The sequence below is a fragment of the Ipomoea nil genome, unplaced genomic scaffold (assembly GCF_001879475.1).
Source record: "Ipomoea nil cultivar Tokyo-kokei standard unplaced genomic scaffold, Asagao_1.1 scaffold3394, whole genome shotgun sequence".
Lineage (NCBI taxonomy): Eukaryota > Viridiplantae > Streptophyta > Magnoliopsida > Solanales > Convolvulaceae > Ipomoea > Ipomoea nil.
In genome coordinates this window covers 260,215-278,942 of record NW_017619822.1, presented here as the reverse complement: position 1 = coordinate 278,942, position 18,728 = coordinate 260,215, and the positions used below count along the sequence as shown (strand labels likewise).

Here is an 18,728-nt window from a genome sequence, read left to right as displayed (position 1 = left end):
GTCAATTGATGTATTAAAGACGATTCCTGCTATATCTTGTCGTCTATATTACAACAAAAACACTTAACCACTCCTCATTCTCCAATCACCCATGAGTCACACATTTTATTGTGTGGCATTTTAAATTCTTGACTAATGACAGTATAGCAAAAAAATGAAGAGAGAGATTATAGGAGTCAACACTCAGCATCCCTTTAAACGGGCAAGAGTAGGCACCACTCAAAGCAAGATTCACATGAGGGTGTCTTTCATCAATGATAATGAAACTTCAATAGAAGCAAAAAATCAATATATGAAATGGACTTGGAGTAACCGTAGAAATATTCAGAATAAATCATAATCTAGGCATATGATATGAATAGCTTTTCGCTGAAAAAAGTATTAAATTTGGACAACACAACCATGAAAAACGTATTGTATCTAATCCAATCAAACTACTTGAATGCTAAACCTACCGTTATTTTCGAAACGCGGCTAAACTGAATGATCAAGGCTGAAGACCTAGTGGGAAAAAAGGGATGCAATATAAAATGAAGACTTATAATTTTTGTAGTCATCAACTCATTGTATTTATAGGTGAAAAATATGAGAATTATAAATTTATAAAAATTTTCAAAAAGAAAGTGTATTTATTTATTTAAGGTATTGCCCTAATCAATTCATTATATTGATATTCCTAATCAATTCATTATATTAATATTCCTAATTAATCTTATTCCTAATTAATGCATAATATTGAGCTTCGAAACTATTGATTAATTAAAATTTTAAATGAAATTAATGGAACACGTGTCTGAAACTCTCTCTGAGGCGTCGTCTCCGATGGCGACTCATCGGTCGCCGGAGGATCAAGATTTGTTGGAACGTTCAACGAAGAAGACGAAAAGGGGGCGTGAACCTTCAAACCAAGCCGGGCCTTCGCAGACTATACATGCAGCGCAAGCTTCACCCATGCCAATGGGGATGGCTTCCCCCGACTCCAATCAGTGGAGAACTCCAGCTGCTACTCCGAATCAGGCCTGGGTAGGTCGGAACTCTACTGTAGATCCAGAGCAGGAGGTAGTCTCTGACGATGATAGAATGGATGAGGACAATTTTGTGTCAGATTACCCCATTATTTTGGTCACCAGAGAAGAAAAAGAAAGGCTACGGAGGCCTTGGAGGAGATCGCTGATTATAAAGGTTTTTGGCAGAACAGTTAGTTACTCTTATCTCCGACAGCGGTTGCAGAAGATGTGGAAGCCGGAATCAGTTTTTGAGCTTATCGCACTTGACCAAGATTACTTCATTGCTAAGTTCGAATCGCTTAGGGATTATGAGTTTGCCAAATACGAAGGTCCTTGGGTGATCTTGGATCATTACTTGGTAGTTCAAGAATGGGAACCTAATTTCAGGCCAAGTAAGAACAAGACTACGAAGTTGCTGGTTTGGGTCAGATTTCCAACTATGCCGATAGAATATTTTGAAGAGGAATTTCTCATGAAGATGGGAAGATCAATCAGCCGGCCTGTGAAGATCGACAGTACAACCAGTCTTTCTTCAATAGGTAAATTCGCAAGAATGTGTATCGAAGTTGACATTTCTAAGCCGCTATTATTTAAATATGTTCTGGACTTCGAGGAATGGCCCATTGTGTATGAAGGCATACACCTCATTTGTTTTGAATGTGGTATGTATGGTCACCGCCGTGAGCAATGTGGCAAAGGGGAGAGTAACACTGATCCAGAGAACGGGCATCAAGGTGGCATCAATGAAATTTCAAGAGAATCAACCGTTCCTGCCCAGGATTTTTCCAAGAAATATGGCTCTTGGATGCTTGTTACTAGGAAAGACAGGAGGCCTCGCAACAGAAACCTTCGCCAACCTCCCATACAGCAACACAGAGCCATACCTCAACCTGTACCGGTACCTGTTACTGGTGGAGTGGCGGTAGAAGGTATAGTTATGCATTCTCGGTTTATTCCCCTAAACATGGTAGAAGATGAACCTATGGACCAAAATCAAGATCAGCCACCAAGAGTGATAGAATTTCAACAGCCAAGAACGAACCTTCCCAGAATAAGAACAAGCCATGGGAGAACGCAGAATCGGCCTAACCAGAGTTCTCCAGAAGCTAACCATAGTCGTGGTAGCCAGAGGATCTCAGTAGAACAACCACAAGTTACCACACGAGAAGTGGCCAGAGAAAGAAGTGGAAGAGGCGGAGGCCCAAACAGGGCAGCTGCGGAATCGGAACACACAGTGGTTAGAGGCTCCAATCAAGGACGTAACATATCTAGCACGAGGGTCTACCATGTGACTGCCCAATCTGACTCTCCGATGGCGAGTTTTAATAACATCAAGGAGGTACCTCCGGACGCTGCGCATGATCTCTCAGAAGAATCCGTTCCTCCTGATATAGCCATGTCTGAGGCAGTGATGTTTGCTGACCGTGTTGGTCTTGTTGTTTCTAACCCCCAGCACGTTTAAGTGCTTTGTCCGGTTTATTTCGTTAATTATGTTTTGTCTTGTGTGGAATTGTCAGGGTGCGGCCTCTACTTCTTTTAGGCGCACCCTAAAACACTTTTTGCGTGTCTATAACCCGTCCTTGATTTGTCTGTTAGAACCTAAGGTTTCTGGTGTTCATGCTAACAAGATTTGTGCAGGTTTAGGATTTGAAGAATGGATTAGAGTTGAAGCTGTTGGCTTCTCTGGGGGCATATGGATTCTGTGGAAGAAGTCAATAGCCATTGACATTTTGTGTACCCATCCCCAATATGTTACTTTGCAGGTTAATAATGGCTCTCCTGATTCTTGGAAGTTTACAGTAGTTTATGGTAGCCCGGAGCTCTCTCTGAGAAGGTAACTTTTTACCGAACTGAATTTCAAGTCGGAGAACCCACAATGTCCTTGGCTGGTAGCGGGAGACTTTAACTCAGTTACTAGCCAAGACGAGGTTAGCAACCCGGAAAGATTTACTTCTTCAAGAAGTGCAGATTTCAACAACTGGATTTTCCGGGAAGGCTTGGTAGATTTAGGCTTCTCAGGTCCAATATTCACATGGATGCGAGGTGTCAACTCTACCACGTTTAAAGGAGCTCGCCTTGATCGAGCTCTTTGTAACATTGGATGGAAGCTGAAGTTTCCAGAAGCATCCGTTGAGCACTTGCCAATGGTAGGATCAGACCATACACCTCTGCTTATAAGGACTTTTTCACCTCCTTTGGTTTCTAGGAATAGGAATTTCAGGTTTAATATAGCATGGTCTACTCATCCCATCTTCCAAAAGGTGGTGGACATCGCATGGAACAAAAGCGATGATCTGAAAGCCAATTTAGGAAATCTAGCAAAGGTGCTCACAGAATGGAATAAAGATACATTTGGTAATATACTCCAGAGAAAAGAGCGTATTTTGGCAAGAATTAAAGGGGTACAACGTAGTCTGGCATCTTGTGGTCGCTCGGATTTAATTAGATTGGATAAGAAGCTGCAGTTGGAATTAGACGAAACGCTATACCAAGAAGAACTACTATGGTACCAAAGATCGAGGGAAGAGTGGATAACTTCTGGGGATCGCAATACACGTTTTTACCACATAGCTACCTCGGTTAAGAAGAACAAATCTAGCGTTAAAGCATTAAGAAAAGTTGATGGTCAGTGGATTACAGAGGAAGGGCAGTTAAGGGAGCATGTCCGAGAGTACTTTATGAAACTATTTTCAGAAGAACAAGATGATAACCAGAAGAGACTTCCACGTGGCCATTTTCCTAAACTCTCTGTATCAGATTGGCGTGAGGTGAACGCTCCCTTTCTCGTTGAAGACATTAGGCAGGCTCTATTTGACATGGCACCTTGCAAGGCACCTGGGCCTGATGGTTTTAGCGCGAGCTTTTTCCAGAAAACTTGGAACATCACTGGAAGTTCTCTATTCAAGCATGTTACGGAGTTCTTTGAAAAAGGTCGATTACCGGAAGGGTGTAATGACACAATTATCTCGCTCATTCCAAAGGTTTCAAACCCGGAGTCAGTGAGGCAGTTACGTCCTATTGGATTATGCAATATAACATATAAACTCCTTACGAAAGTAATGGCTACAAGACTAAAAGGTGTTCTCAGCTAATTGGCCAACATCAGACGAGCTTCGTTCCCGGAAGGTTGATTACAGATAACATCCTTGCTTACCAGGAAGTCCTGAATTCAATGAAGTACAAGAGGGGAGCTACAGGTTGCATGCTATTGAAGGTCGATCTTGAGAAAGCATATGATAGGCTTTCTTGGAGATTTGTCGATGACACCCTTCACGATATAGGCTTCAGTGATAGCTGGAGAAGAAATATAAAGGAATGCTTATCCACATCTAGGCTGGCAGTTTTATGGGATAATCAGCAGTCTCAATGGTTCTACCCCAAACGCGGAATTAGACAGGGAGACCCCATCTCACCTTTACTTTTTGTTTTGTGTATCGAAAGACTAAGCCATTTAATTAAGAACTCTATTGATCATGGACAGTGGAAAGCAATTAAAGTTACTAGACATGGACCTTATATTTCTCACCTCTTTTTTGCAGATGACCTTGTATTGTTTGGGGAGGCAACAGTGGAACAAGCCTCAGAGATGAAGAGGTGTTTGGACGAGTTTTGCTTGGACTCCGGCCAAAAAGTAAGTCTTGAGAAGTCAATGTTGTTCTTCTCAAATAATACTGTCCTAGAGTTGCAGCAGTCAATTGCAGCAGCTACTGGTATCCCGATTGTATCCGATCTAGGAAAGTACCTTGGAGTTCCTTCAATCCATGGTAGGTTGAAAAAGGAGTCCTTTGCGGGTATCATTGATAGAATGAAAGCTAGATTAGCTGGCTGGAAGTCCAAGACCCTCTCTCTAGCTGGCAGACAGGTTTTGGCACAATCGGTTCTGACATCCATTCCCTATTATTCGATGCAAACGACTCTCCTTCCGACTGGGGTGATCTTATCTATGGAAAAGCTTATAAGGAATTTCCTATGGGGAAGTAGTGATGAAGAGAGAAAATGCCATCTTGTCAAGTGGGATGTGGTTACTCGAAGCAAAGCAGGTGGGGGTCTGGGAATTCGAAGGTTAGATGCCATGAATATTGCATTCATGGCCAAACTTGGATGGAGGCTTCTGCAGCAGGAAGACAACTTATGGACAAGAATTATCAAGGCAAAATACTCTGCCTCGTCAGTAGATTGTGCCTCCTGGCAACCCAAGGCTTCCATGTCAAATATTTGGAAAGGTATTCTTAAAACTGTTCCGGTACTGATGAATGGCGTCATTAGACAAGTGAGAAATGGTGCTTCTACTGCTTTTTGGCTTGATAAGTGGATAGGAGATAAGCCTCTTATAGATGTGGCTATTAGTATCATTCCATTATTGGATTTACACAAACCAGTGTCTTACTATTGGGACCCAAACATAGGATGGAATTGGAATGAGCTAAACCACCTCCTGCCGGAAGAAGTTCTGTCCGAACTAGCTGCTGTTATCATATTGGATGATCCCGAGGCCGTTGATTACATAAGATGGAGATGGGAAGCCTCCGGAGAATTCTCAGTATCCACTGCATATGACAACTTGATTGGTGATTCACAGCCTGTGGAAGCAGCTAAATGGAATAGTGTATGGAAATTAAAAGTGCCCAACAGGATGCGAACATTTCTTTGGCTAACTTTGCACGACAGACTTATGACGAATAAAAACAGAGTAAGGAGGGGATTCACTAACTGCGACAAATGCTGGCACTGCCCCAATTTGATAGAAGATGCGGATCATGTGTTGAGAACCTGTCCAGAGGCAAGTAAGGTCTGGAAAGCGCTGTTTCCCACGATATTCGATCATCTCAGCTCAAAGCCCTTCGAGTTATGGCTATTGGAAGGAATGAATCTCAGGAGAAATGATAATAGACCTTCCAATGATAGTCTATTATTTGTTACTGCCTTATGGTGGATATGGAAATGGAGGAACGAGGCAATCTTTAGCAATACTAGAAAGCCGATGAACATGAAGATCACCTGGATAAATGCTCAGGTTGTTGAAATCGAAAGAGCCTTTGCGAGAGCTAAAGGATCACACTCACAGTCAGTACAAGCCGCATGGAAACAATTCTGTTGGACTAAACCACAAGATGACTTTGTAAAAATCAACATTGATGGATCAGTAGCTCACCCTACGATGGAAGCAAGTGCGGGTGGACTCATTCGCGACAACTAGGGAGCCTGGATCCAAGGTTTTGCATATAATATTGGTAGATGTGGTCCATTAGAAGCAGAAGCGTGGGCTATACTAAAAGGTATCCAATTAGCAGCATCATTGGGATTCAAAAGAGTTATCTTTGAAACGGATGCCAGCGAGCTACCTAGCTATATAAACAGCAATTCACCCCCAAGGTCTGTGGTACATAACATTCTCCAGGCATGCATGAAAGAACTTCGGACCTTTGAAGTTTGGCAGGTAGTGTCTACGGTTCGTGAGCAGAATTGCGCCGCTGATTTCATTGCAAAGTTGGCTAGACATCTCCCTAAAGGAGTTCATATCCTTACGAAGCCACCAGACGGTATAGTAGATATTCTAGAAGACGATCATGATGGTTATCCGCATTGGCGTAGTGTAAATGATCCCATGTAAATACTCATTGTTCCTTTTCTGGGTTTCCCCCTTCCTAAATAAATAAAAAAAAAATGCATAATATTGATATTACTAAATTTCCAGAACAAATTGCACTTTTGGTCCTGTGAGTATTAGGGTACTGACAATTTGAGTACGTGACTTTCAAAACTCCCAATTTATACCTTTAACTATGCAAAAATTGGCAGATTTGGTCCTCCGGGCCAAATTGCCGGCCAATTTTGGCCGGAAAAACATAAATTGGTTCGAATTTATTTGTGTTGAGGGCAAAATCGTCATTTCACTCCCTTCTTCTTCATTCTCCCTTTCTTCTTCGTTCTTCTTCTTCTTTCTTTCTTCTTCTTTGGTGCTTTTGTCGTGATTCTACTTTAACATTCTTCTTCGAATTTATTTATGCTTTTGTCGTGATTCTACTTTAACATTCTTCTTCTTCTTCTTCGAATTTATTTCTGCTTTTGTCGTAAATTCACATTCTTCATTTCACCTTCTGTCGTGATTCTACTTTAACAATTTAGAAATTCAAAATAAATTATTAATGATAACAAAAGCTACAAGTAATAGATTAAAGAAGCAGCAAAGAAGAAGAACGAAGAAGAAAAAGAAGAAGAAGAACGAAGAAGAAAGGGAGAATGAAGAAGAAGGGAGTGAAATGACGATTTTGCCCTCAACACAAATAAATTCGAACCAATTTATGTTTTTCCGGCCAAAATTGGCCGACAATTTGGCCCGGAGGACCAAATCTGCCAATTTTTGCATAGTTAAAGGTCTAAATTGGGAGTTTTGAAAGTCACGTACTCAAATTGTCAGTACCCTAATACTCACAGGACCAAAAGTGCAATTTGTTCTAAATTTCCATTTTTCATTTGCTTACCAAATAAGCTTTATCAAGTATTTGACCAATAAAATATAAAATATTTAATTAATTTGACTACAAAAGTTTGGGGGGAAAATGAAATAGGAGGATTTTACTTTTATATATATATATATATATATATATATATATATATATATATATATATATATATATATATATATATATATTATTAAACTTGGGTTGACGGTTACCCGATTCAATGTCTCAAACTTCTCGTCTAAGTCAGAGTAAACCCCAAATTTCACGATTTGCATCCGGCGAACTGGCATCGTTGTGGAGAACAAAAGGGCTCATTTTTGCTTGCTCTCAGTTCGATCGGGTCGATTAACTGCCTATTCCGAACCCGAATTGTGCAATAATTTCAGGATGATCCTTGACTTTGACTTTTCTTGGAGATTTCATGGTTGATGAATTACTTCTTGTTTCGCTAGTTATTTTTTGCTACTGAATTTATGGAATTTTTAATGTTTTGTAGTCAGAATATTGGTTTGAGGCGGTTGTGATATATATTGAATCAGTAAAGATGTTTTCTCGGATTTTCGGAAAACCTAAGGAGGAAAGTAATGCTCTCACAAGCATAGAAAAGTTAAACGAGGTAATAATCACTTTGTGCACGATCTATTCGAATAAATAAACTTGTGTATATGTTGCAGTACGATGTATTGCTTTGATACCTGAACTTATTTAGTTGATAGCTTGATGAATATTGCCAGAAAATTTTCAATTTGGAACTCCCTGGTTGATTTTAGGATGAAAGTATTTTAATTACTCACGTTGTCAAATTCAATCTGTTGGAGTATTACTTTCTGGAGTATTTTACTTTCAGGTAGCATCTATTTCTTTAAAGAACATTTATGGGAAAATGCTATTTCTACAAAATATTGCATTATATTACAAGTGTTACCGGATTTTATATTCACTGACAGCCTTGAATTGGCATACTCCATAGATTAATCAAATGATGGTACAAAAAAATTTGTACAGTATGGTCATGGCTAACTTAGCTTGATTTTGAGTGGGGATTTGATTAAAAATATCTTCATTTTTTAATGCATGTAATTATTGATAATCTGGTATTCTGTGATTTGATATGATTTGTTTTTTTCTCCCAAGTTAGTTCCAATTGTTTTAGTTGTGTTTCTTGACTTTCTTCATTTGTCTAGACTCTGGAGATGCTTGAGAAGAAAGAGAAAGTTCTTCAAAAGAAGGCTTCTGTAGAGGTGGAGAAGGCTAAAGAATTTACAAGAGCAAAGAACAAGAGAGTACTGCTAGATTGTATATTATCCTGCCTTGTAAACCCATTCATTTGACTGATCGGTCGACTTCTATTTTTAGTGTTAATGATTACTCGGGAATTCAAATTATTTTCACTAACTAATTACATATTTTATATGATGTTTGGCTATATTTTTATGTGTAATGGCCGGTGACTGTAGACTAATAAGTAATGAGGGACTTTTAAGATACTATGACATTCTGTGTATGAAAACCTGTACTGTTTTATTCACTTGCAGCGGCTATACAATGTTTGAAAAGGAAGAGGCTTTATGAGCAGCAAATTGAGCAGCTCGGCAATTTCCAGCTGCGTATCCATGATCAGGTTTGTTGCCTTGGCGGGTGACTTTTTATGTTGTGCTTTGATAATTTTTGTTGGGCATTGCTCAAATTTCAGATTGACCTTTCTCAATGTCCAGATGATAATGCTAGAAGGAGCAAAAGCTACAACTGAAACTGTTGATGCTCTGAGAACTGGGGCAGCAGCAATGAAATCTATGCAAAAAGCCACGTGAGTTGCAAATTTACTCTTTTAGTGAACTATGTCTTTTACAATTAAAATTGAGCAGTAATACCCTGATTTCGTTTTCATAATGAAAGAGTGCATTTGCGTAATTATCTCGACCTGAACTGCATATTTATTTTATAGGAATATTGATGACGTGGACAAGACAATGGATGAAATAAATGAACAGACCGAGAACATGAAACAGATACAGGAAGCATTGGCTACTCCAATTGGTGCAGCAGCCGACTTTGACGAGGTTCCTCAAACTCCCGATATACATTTGGCTTTGTTTTATTTAAATATGTACGTACTAATAGAACGAAATACTGCACATTCTACAGGATGAATTGGAGGCAGAACTTGAAGAATTGGAAGAAGCCGAGTTGGAAGAACAGTTGCTTCAACCTGCAACTTCAGCCCCTGCTGCTCGAGTGCAAGTCCCAACGGGCAAACAACCAGCTCGCCTTGCTCCTAAGCAGCAAACAGAAGAGGAAGATGAACTTGCAGCTTTGCGAGCAGAAATGGCTCTGAGCTAATCCCATTTCTGTTGGTTTTGCTGGTAATTAGGCCTTAATCTTGACATTGAACTGATGCTATAGATGGACACTGTTGAATTTAGAAGATGGAATGGCTTGGCGGGTGGAGAATAACACCACCCGCCAGTTAGGCGGAAGCAATGATGAAAAATCAAGGAATAGAAAGTGTATATAAGACTAAAATGTATTAGTATTATCTGTGAAGAAGCATAGTACATATATATATACAAACACATAACTGTAAGTACACCTATTCATAAACAGACACACCCCTATAGATAAACCTAACTCTTTATTTTTCAACACACCAATCCGGAATATACAGAATCCTGGATTCTTTGTTGCAGGCCTATTGGCAGTTTGGAGAACACCCACAATTTTTAATGTCGGTAGATGATACTATTAAATTTGTTGCCTATATTAATTCAATGTTTCACCTTACTGCAGGTACTTATTACAACTTCAACAAATTACAAGGAAGCTATATGGAGAGTGAGTGTATATACAAGCATCAGTAATAAATAAGATGTGTATATAAAAGATGTTATAGATATGAATTCTGTGAACACTGTACTATTGTCCTTGCTTGGAAATGTTACACTTTCACTTACCTCCGCTGCTGTTTGGGTCATTAGTCTGTAAACTTGGCACTGTAGGAAATGAAATTATGTGGAAATTGTAACTTTAGGTCCTTACCATAAATAGAGACATAGACTATATATGTTTGAACTGATGAAAATGTTAAAGATTTATCAATAAATAAGGTGGGTAAGGATTTGTACTGATTTTTAAGAGTTACTTTTGGCTTAGTCTCTCAACTATTGTTGTTTTTTCACTTTTGATCTTTTAACTTCAAAATCTACAATTGTAAGTTGTAACCTATTCAATAGGTTATTGCTAATTTGGTTAATCTCTCTAGGATTGTAAATTGCTCCTTTGATTTTACAATTTGAGAAAATTTCATTGTAACTATTGTCTTATTGTTACATTTTACAGGGCGTTTGGTTGGAGGAATTTTAAATTCCATTCCCACTTAATTCTCACCTAATTCCAAAGACCATTAAATTTCGTAGTTTGATTGGAGGGAATTGCAATTCTCCCATTTTCATGGAATTAAAATCCCATGTCCCCCTGGGATTTTAATTCCTGGGAAAAAAATATAGTAATGAGTCAAAATTACTCCTTCCTTTTTTAACCTAAAATCCTATATATAATAAAGCTATATGGTCTTGTGAAAATTATATGGTGATAATCAACATTTAATTTTCACAAGACCATAATAATATTGTTAATTATAATAACAATAACAATAATAATAATAATTGCAATAATAATAATTGCAATAATTTCCACTGACAGTTTCTAATATATATATATATATATATATATATATATATATATATATATATATATATATATATATATATATATACTTATTTATTTATTATATTTATTTATATTTCAATTTTTACTGGCAAATTATTGTGTGAACGATGGTCCACATAATTGTATGGATCATGAATATCAAATACATTTTTAATATATTAACAATATATTATTTTTATATTGAAAGTACCTTACATACATATATAATGTACCCTTAGTATATTTAAAATATACTTTTTATTGCATGCAACCCCAAAGTTCATAAGTTTGAAATTAATATATGGCATAGCTAGACGGCCTAATATTTAAGATTGTTGATGTACATATTGAGGACTACGAAGACAAAGATGCGTTATTCGTGGATTCATCGGATACTATTCAACAACACTCTCCAACTTAATTGACGTGAAATAGGCTTAGTAACATTAAGATTATATTCTCGAATTATTAGTTCTCAACTTTTATTGATTACACACTTAATTCGATAGTATTTGGAAGAAAAAATCAATGTTCGAACTAAGATTGTGATTTTGGTCTTTAAAGGTCAATTGTATGTTGCTACATCTAGAGTTAGAAATCTCAAAGGTCTAAAAATTTTGATCCGTGGTGACTCTAAAATTGTAATTCAATTACTATTGTAGTTTACTAAGTTCTTAAAAATTTGTAATATTAAATACTATGTACTAAATTTTTAATATAGTTTAAGATTTGTAGTAATCACCCACCTTAAATATTATTTTAATTGTAAATATATTTAGGTTCATAATTTTATCATAGGAATTTACACATAATAATTATTAAATAACAAAAATTTTATATATGAATAAACCTCATATAGGGTATATTTTTATAACATATTTTCCGTGCATCGCACGGGACAAATACTAGTTAATGTATAATAACAATAATTGACATTTTTGACTTTATACTACTTATTCCCTTTCAATTCCTATATATACCAAACATTGGAATTGAAATTCCCAGTAATTCTATTCCTGTCAACCAAACACTGGAATTTAAATTCTCACTTTATTCCCAGTAATTTAACTCCCATGGAATTACAATGACTTTCCCACATAATTCCCCCCGTCCAACCAAACGCCCTGTTACTTATACTTTTTAGTTCTGATTTATTATATCATTGACTTTTATTTGTTTGTCATAACTAGTTCTCATTTCCTAATTTAATTTTTTGTCATTCAGCCTTTAACAAAGAGGGCTGACATGTAACTTAATCATTCAAGCTTTTTGCCCTAACATATAATTTCTTGGTAAAATCTTCTATGAGAGACCGTTTAACGTCTCATGCCAGACATGTCGAATTTTCATTAGTGTTACAATTTTCCTTCTGAGTAACTTTTCAACTTTTAATATTATATTTTGATTTAAAAGTATTATATTGTATCTCATAAGTAACAATCAATCAATCACTTTATCCTTATTAATATTACTTTTTTTCTCATAAGTAACTGTTCAATCCTTAAATTTTATATTTTGATTTAAAAGTTTGCATTTTTCTTCAAAAGTAATAAACAATTTATTCCTGATTAGTATTAGTATTACATTTTTATTTTGACCTGACTTGGCTTACGAATAAGGATTCATGTGACGATGTGTCTCACAAGAGACTTGACCTAAATTTTTTTAAGGCAAAAATGTCAAATAGACTCATCTACTATTTCAAAGTGTTCAATTCTCCCCACCATCTAAAATATATTGTAATTAGGCACACTTACCTTCTAAATTTGTTCGATTAGATTTTTTTGTAGGTTACCACCCGTGATGACGTGTACAATGATGTTGCCCAGGATTAGGTGGCATTGATTACATGACATTTCTGAGTGGGTTTTCCCAAAAATTTAATCCAAATTTTGAAAAAGTCGACTCAGTCTAATAAACCTGTGACTTCCCATTTGGGAGAGTCATAGGCTCTGTTTGGCAGAGCTTATTTAGGAGCTTATAGCTTATTTTAAGCTACTAATAAGCTATAAGCTCTGGTTGGTAATGTTCCCAAAATAAGCTCCTAGCTTAAAATAAGAGCTTATTTTGGAACGCTACCTTGGTAGCGTTTCAAAATAAGCTCCTAGCTTCCTAACTTTTTTTTCATCTTTATCCTTTTTATTTTAAAGAAATGACATAATTTACCCTTCCCAATTAAACTATTTTCTCTTCTTCTTTATCTGTGACTTTCACCGCAATTATTATTATTATTATTATTATTATTATTATTATTATTATTATTATTATTATTATTATTATTATTATTATTATTATTATTATGAGATTTGCAAGAATGTCGCTACTTCATTATGAGATGCTAGATCATGATTATGCTAATAGTTTTATTTCAAAATGTTAATTGTTTTTTTTTTTTTAAGACAAAATGTTAAATTTTAATAGAGTTAATACCCAAAATCGTCCTCGACTATAGTGGTTTTTCTCAATTTCGTCCTAAACGACTTTGGTGACCTAATATCGTCCCAGACTTTTGTGTTTCGCTCAATTTAGTCCTCCATTTGTTATTTCGTCAAATTGGTGTTAAATAAAGGGACAATTCAGTAATGTCAATATTGATCTCTCTTTACTTTCAACTTGTGAAGTGCGAAATTCCTCTTTCTTGTACGAATTACACCCAGAATTACTCCCGGACCTGCAAATCAAATTTTATATTCGCAGTTTTAGGAGTAATTCTGGGAGTAATTCGTAAAAAAAAAAAGATTCTGCAGTTCACATGTCTATGAGTAAAGAGATGTCAATATTAAAATTACGAAATTTTCTATTTATTTAACACCAAATGGACAGAATAACAAATGAGGGACTAAATTGAGCAAAAACACAAAAGTCTGGGACTAAATTGAGCGAAACACAAAAGTCTGAGACGATATTAGGTCACCAAAGTCGTTTAGGACGAAATTGAGAAAAACAACTATAGTCGAGGACGATTTTGGGTATTAACTCAATTTTAATATGTAAGCAAACTAATTTAAATTTTATGAATATATCCTTTTTAGTCTTTTTACATTTATCAGCTTATCAAAAAACTAATTTTACCAAACACTTTCAATCATAACAGCTAACTTAACAGCTCTTCAGTTTTCAGCTCCGAGCTTATAGCTTTTCAACTTTCAACTCCTTTTCAGCTTTCAGCTCCTAGCTTATAGCTTTTCAGCTAGGTTTGCCAAACAGAGCCATAGAGGTGTCATTGAGCTATAAGCTACTTGGCATGTTGAGCTCTTTTAAATAAACTACATAATAGTAAGAAAATTTTAAATTGAAAATTAATTGTGACAATCAAATGAAAATCACCGATATAATGAAATAAAATTAAAAGATTAGGACTAAATGTGATATATTACAATAGTTAATAACTAAAACTAGAATTTTTTCTAAGTAATTCAAGAATGGATGCAAATTTTTTCGTATTTTTTATGTGCGTCTCCAATAAGTTTGATTTGTATCCACAATTTGCAATGGGTACTTGCACTAGTTTGATGTGATTTCTAATTATCCTTACTATTGTTGTGAATTAGGGTGTATCCGGCTGTGAATCTTGTATAATCGGACGCTATAACCATGCAGAGAGAAGATCAAGTTGAACTTAAATACTCTAGAATCACATTCTCATTAGATAATCGTAAATATACATATACAAAATGGGATAATACGATACATGATCCGAGAGGATAGGATAATAGCTATAAAATATATATTTACAACATTCTCCTTTGGTCATTATTTTACTAATACCTCGTTAAAAATTTGGTTAGAAAAATCCTGTGGAGAAAACATAGTCGAGAAAAAGAGTACATGATGTATGTATAACCATATGTTGAATTGGTTGCCTAAAACCTTAGACTAAAAAAACCCAGTGGAAAAAATTTAACTAAGAAAAAATAGTACTACCAAAACGCGTTCTTGGCTTAATCTTCATGCATGATCCAAGTAAATGATACTTTCCATGAAGATAACAATCTTCAAAATTTACACATTCTAATATTTCCTCCGTCTCATTTTATGTGTATGGTTCGGTTAATGAGACTTGACTGAAATTATTTTTAATCAAAATTTTCATAATATTAAATTTAGTATTAATATACAAAATTTATATATTTAGAAACTACACTAAAAATACTATTAAACACAAAAAATCAAAATTAAAAATAAGTAAAAAATACTAAAGAAAATAAACAAAAAAAGAAAAAGTTGGTTTGACCAATTAATAGTAACTAGGACAGATAAAATGAGACAGGATGAGTATAATAAAAGTGTAGAAAATGGATATAGTATAATTTTTAAGATTGTCACTAGAGTGAATATTCTGTATAATAATCTCATGACTCTTTTAGAGTTCACGTAGGTTGAATTTTACACTATATTTTGTCAAATATTCCTAAATATACTAATTTATCATTTGTGTAACGCAAGTTTTATTGTCTCCATATAGGACATTAGGAGGTAAAATATAGCACAAGGCCGGGCTGGTGCACAAGGTCCCCAAATTTTGGGGGTCCCTTATTTAAAAAAAAAAATTATATATATAGCGATTCAGCGTTCGAAGTTTTGAACAATTTAACAAAGCCAAGCCGTGAATCCGACAAACCTATTGGCTATTACCCTAGTTCCTAATCGGCTAATCTAGCATTCTAGCGTACGAATTACAACAATTTGTAGAGAACTACAGAAGTGCAGTAGGACTCTAGGTATTTGTCTATTTCAACTAATTCAAATATTTAATTTATGTTTTTAATTTGAGTATTTGAGTAGTGTTGTTTGTGAGTTACTGATTAATGATTATGCGAAATTGCAAATTTGCCAATTTGAAAATTCTCAATTAAGTTATCAAAAATAATTCTTGTTTATTGTGTTATTTACATGATTTAATAATTCTGATTTTAGAATAATATATTCAAGAATTTGTTTCTTGATTAATAATTTATTCATAGAGTCCCTAAATAAATTTTTATTTTTTCCTTAGGATTTTATGTCTTCTAGAATATATTTATTTGGGTTTGAGAAGCGTAAAAAGAAAAGAAAATATAGGAGCAGTGAGTATATTGAATTCATTGAAACATATGAGTTATTTTCCAAATGCTATTATTGCATATAAAATATTATTGACTATCCCAATTACTGTTGCCTAAGCAGAAAGAAGTTTTTCAAAGTTGAAATTGTTAAAACCTTACTTACGATCAAGTATGTTCCAAGAGAGACTCAATGGATTAGCTTTAATCTCTATTGAAAATGAGATTTTGGAATAAGTTTATATCAAAAGTTTGGTTGATGATTTTTCGTCTAAGTGTGCACGGCACATGTCACTTTTTAAATTGAAATTTTAGATGTATTTTTTATACAATATTTATATTTTGAATTTTTGACACAACTTTTTGAACATCTATTATTTATATATAAAAATTACTTTAAAAAAATGGGTCCCAATTAAGATATTGCACAGGACCCTAATTTTTTTATGGGAACGGCCCTGACATAGCATAACCAGTTTGTGACTTGACATTATGCGGATCAAACAAAATAACCAGTATCTAGTAGCCATCAAAATCATATATTGGTCCATTGCATAAACGACAAAACTTTTGTAACTCGAAGATACCAAAGGTTGTGTTAAACACTATTCAAATATTTCATTATAGGAGGAGCACTAAATGTTGCTAGTAAATTTATCGCAAATATCAAGCCTGTTGTGATTATAGAACTTCTGATTCTAAAATGGTGCTCCAACGACAATGGAGTAAGGAACTTTTAAGATATTCTCATTATCCTCTTCAAATCTAATCGGGGATCGGGGCTGAGGTCGGGCGGGAAATACCTTTCTCGTCCACGGAGGGGATGGGGAAATTCTCCCCATCCCAGCTCTCGTTCCCCGAAAAAATTCCCTGAACTCGTCGTCGTCAGGGCGGAGATCGATTTTCCCCGTCGGGGGCGGATTGAATTGCCATCCATAGTTGAATTGAAATGATAATTTAGTTTTGTTGAAATGAAACTCAGTACGTATAAAAAGAAACTAAATAACAGTTCACATATTTGAGTGTATATTGTCTAATGAAATTGTAGTTGAATTAGAATTATAATTTAATGGTGTTGTAATAAGAGTAGAGTGAGTATAAAATGAAATTCAATAACATGTCTCATTGTAACAATACTATTGTATGTATAGTGTCGAATGAAACTGTAGTTGAAACAAAATGAAATTTTAATTGTGCTAAAATGAAACTATAATGTATATAAAATAAAACTGAATCTATTATATTAACCAAACTAATTGCACAAAACAATTTCCGTTTCTTTTCATTATTAAAAAAACTGCACCGTTTTGGATAAAGTTTGCCGAGATAGATACGCCCTATTGATTAGAGCAATCAAATTATCAAAGGGTGTTGCTATTTGCACCACCCTTTGACCAAAAGTGGATATAAAATATCTTGAAATTGTAAAAAAGGTGAAAACTTTTAATAATTGCATAGGTGGTGTAAATAGCCAAATAAAGATTTATTTTGCTATTTGCACCACCTTGACCAAACCTCATTTATGAGGTATAATTAATAATATTTTAATTCAAAACCTAATTAATTAAAACATTAATTTAAAAAAAAAAAAAAAAGAACCCAGTCACTGTTTTACTTTTGTTTTTTGTTTTTGTTTTTTGTTTTTTTTTTTGTTTTTTTGTTTTGTTTTTGTTTTTGTTTGTTTTAATGCCTAATTATTTATGCAATATTTTTTTAAGTTTCAATAAATATTTTTTTTAAGTTTCTATTTTCAATACATTTTTTTTGTTCAATACACATCTTTTAAAGTTACTAATTTTAATACATTTTTTTAAGTTTTTAATTTCAATACATATTTTTAAGTTTATAATTTCAATACATATTTTTTTAACAATTAGTCAATATTGATGTTTGTGAGATGAAATTACTGATAATTTGGGCGGCAGAGAATACAAATTGGACCCATATGACTCTATATATATGTGGGGTGTGTGTTATGTATATGTATCACACAATCTATAAGCCATGGATGATTGGATAGAAGATTTTTTTAGTTACAATAATCAGAATCAAAGCCAGTTACTTAGTTACAATGATCAAAATCAAAGTCAAGGACATTATGAGGTATTTTAAGTTGTTATTTGAATTTGAATTGTTAATGAATTGTTATTTATTTCTATGGGTGTTGCTATTTGTATTTTAAGCCAGTTTGTTCTTGCTTGCTAGGTAATTAGGATTCATTTAAATTAGATATAATTTCTCAATTGACTAAATAACAATCTCTTTGTTCCATGTCAAGAGAGAAAATTATAGTATTAATCAATTTAGTGAATATAGTTGTAAATTAATTTAATTTGTTGTGAATATAGTTGTAAATTAAGCAATTTATTGTATTTACAGTATAAACAAGCAGAATTGAATTGTTAATGAATTGTTATTTATTTCTATGGGTATTGCTATTTGTATTTTAAGCCACTTTGTTCTTGCTTGCTAGGTTATTATGATTCATTTAAATTAGATATAATTTCTCA

At 34.5% G+C, this 18,728-nt stretch overlaps 1 protein-coding gene across 4 annotated transcripts; it reads left to right on the top strand.

Moving 5' to 3' along the window:
- The first annotated feature begins 7,666 nt into the window (after nt 1-7,666).
- LOC109171144 (vacuolar protein sorting-associated protein 32 homolog 2-like) lies at nt 7,667-10,603 on the top strand. Of its 4 annotated transcripts, none has more exons than XM_019320273.1 (8): nt 7,667-7,842; nt 7,965-8,087; nt 8,656-8,767; nt 9,007-9,092; nt 9,187-9,278; nt 9,417-9,531; nt 9,617-9,834; nt 10,259-10,603. In XM_019320273.1, the coding sequence occupies exons 2-7, from the start codon at nt 8,016-8,018 to the stop codon at nt 9,809-9,811; spliced, it is 672 nt and encodes a 223-aa protein (XP_019175818.1). In that variant the 5' UTR covers nt 7,667-7,842; nt 7,965-8,015; the 3' UTR covers nt 9,812-9,834; nt 10,259-10,603. The 4 variants fall into 4 exon arrangements, with proteins under 4 accessions (XP_019175818.1, XP_019175820.1, XP_019175819.1 ...); XM_019320275.1 differs by having other exon boundaries at nt 7,675-7,841; nt 7,968-8,087; XM_019320274.1 differs by having other exon boundaries at nt 7,675-7,866; nt 7,951-8,087.
- The last annotated feature ends 8,125 nt before the right edge of the window (nt 10,604-18,728 follow it).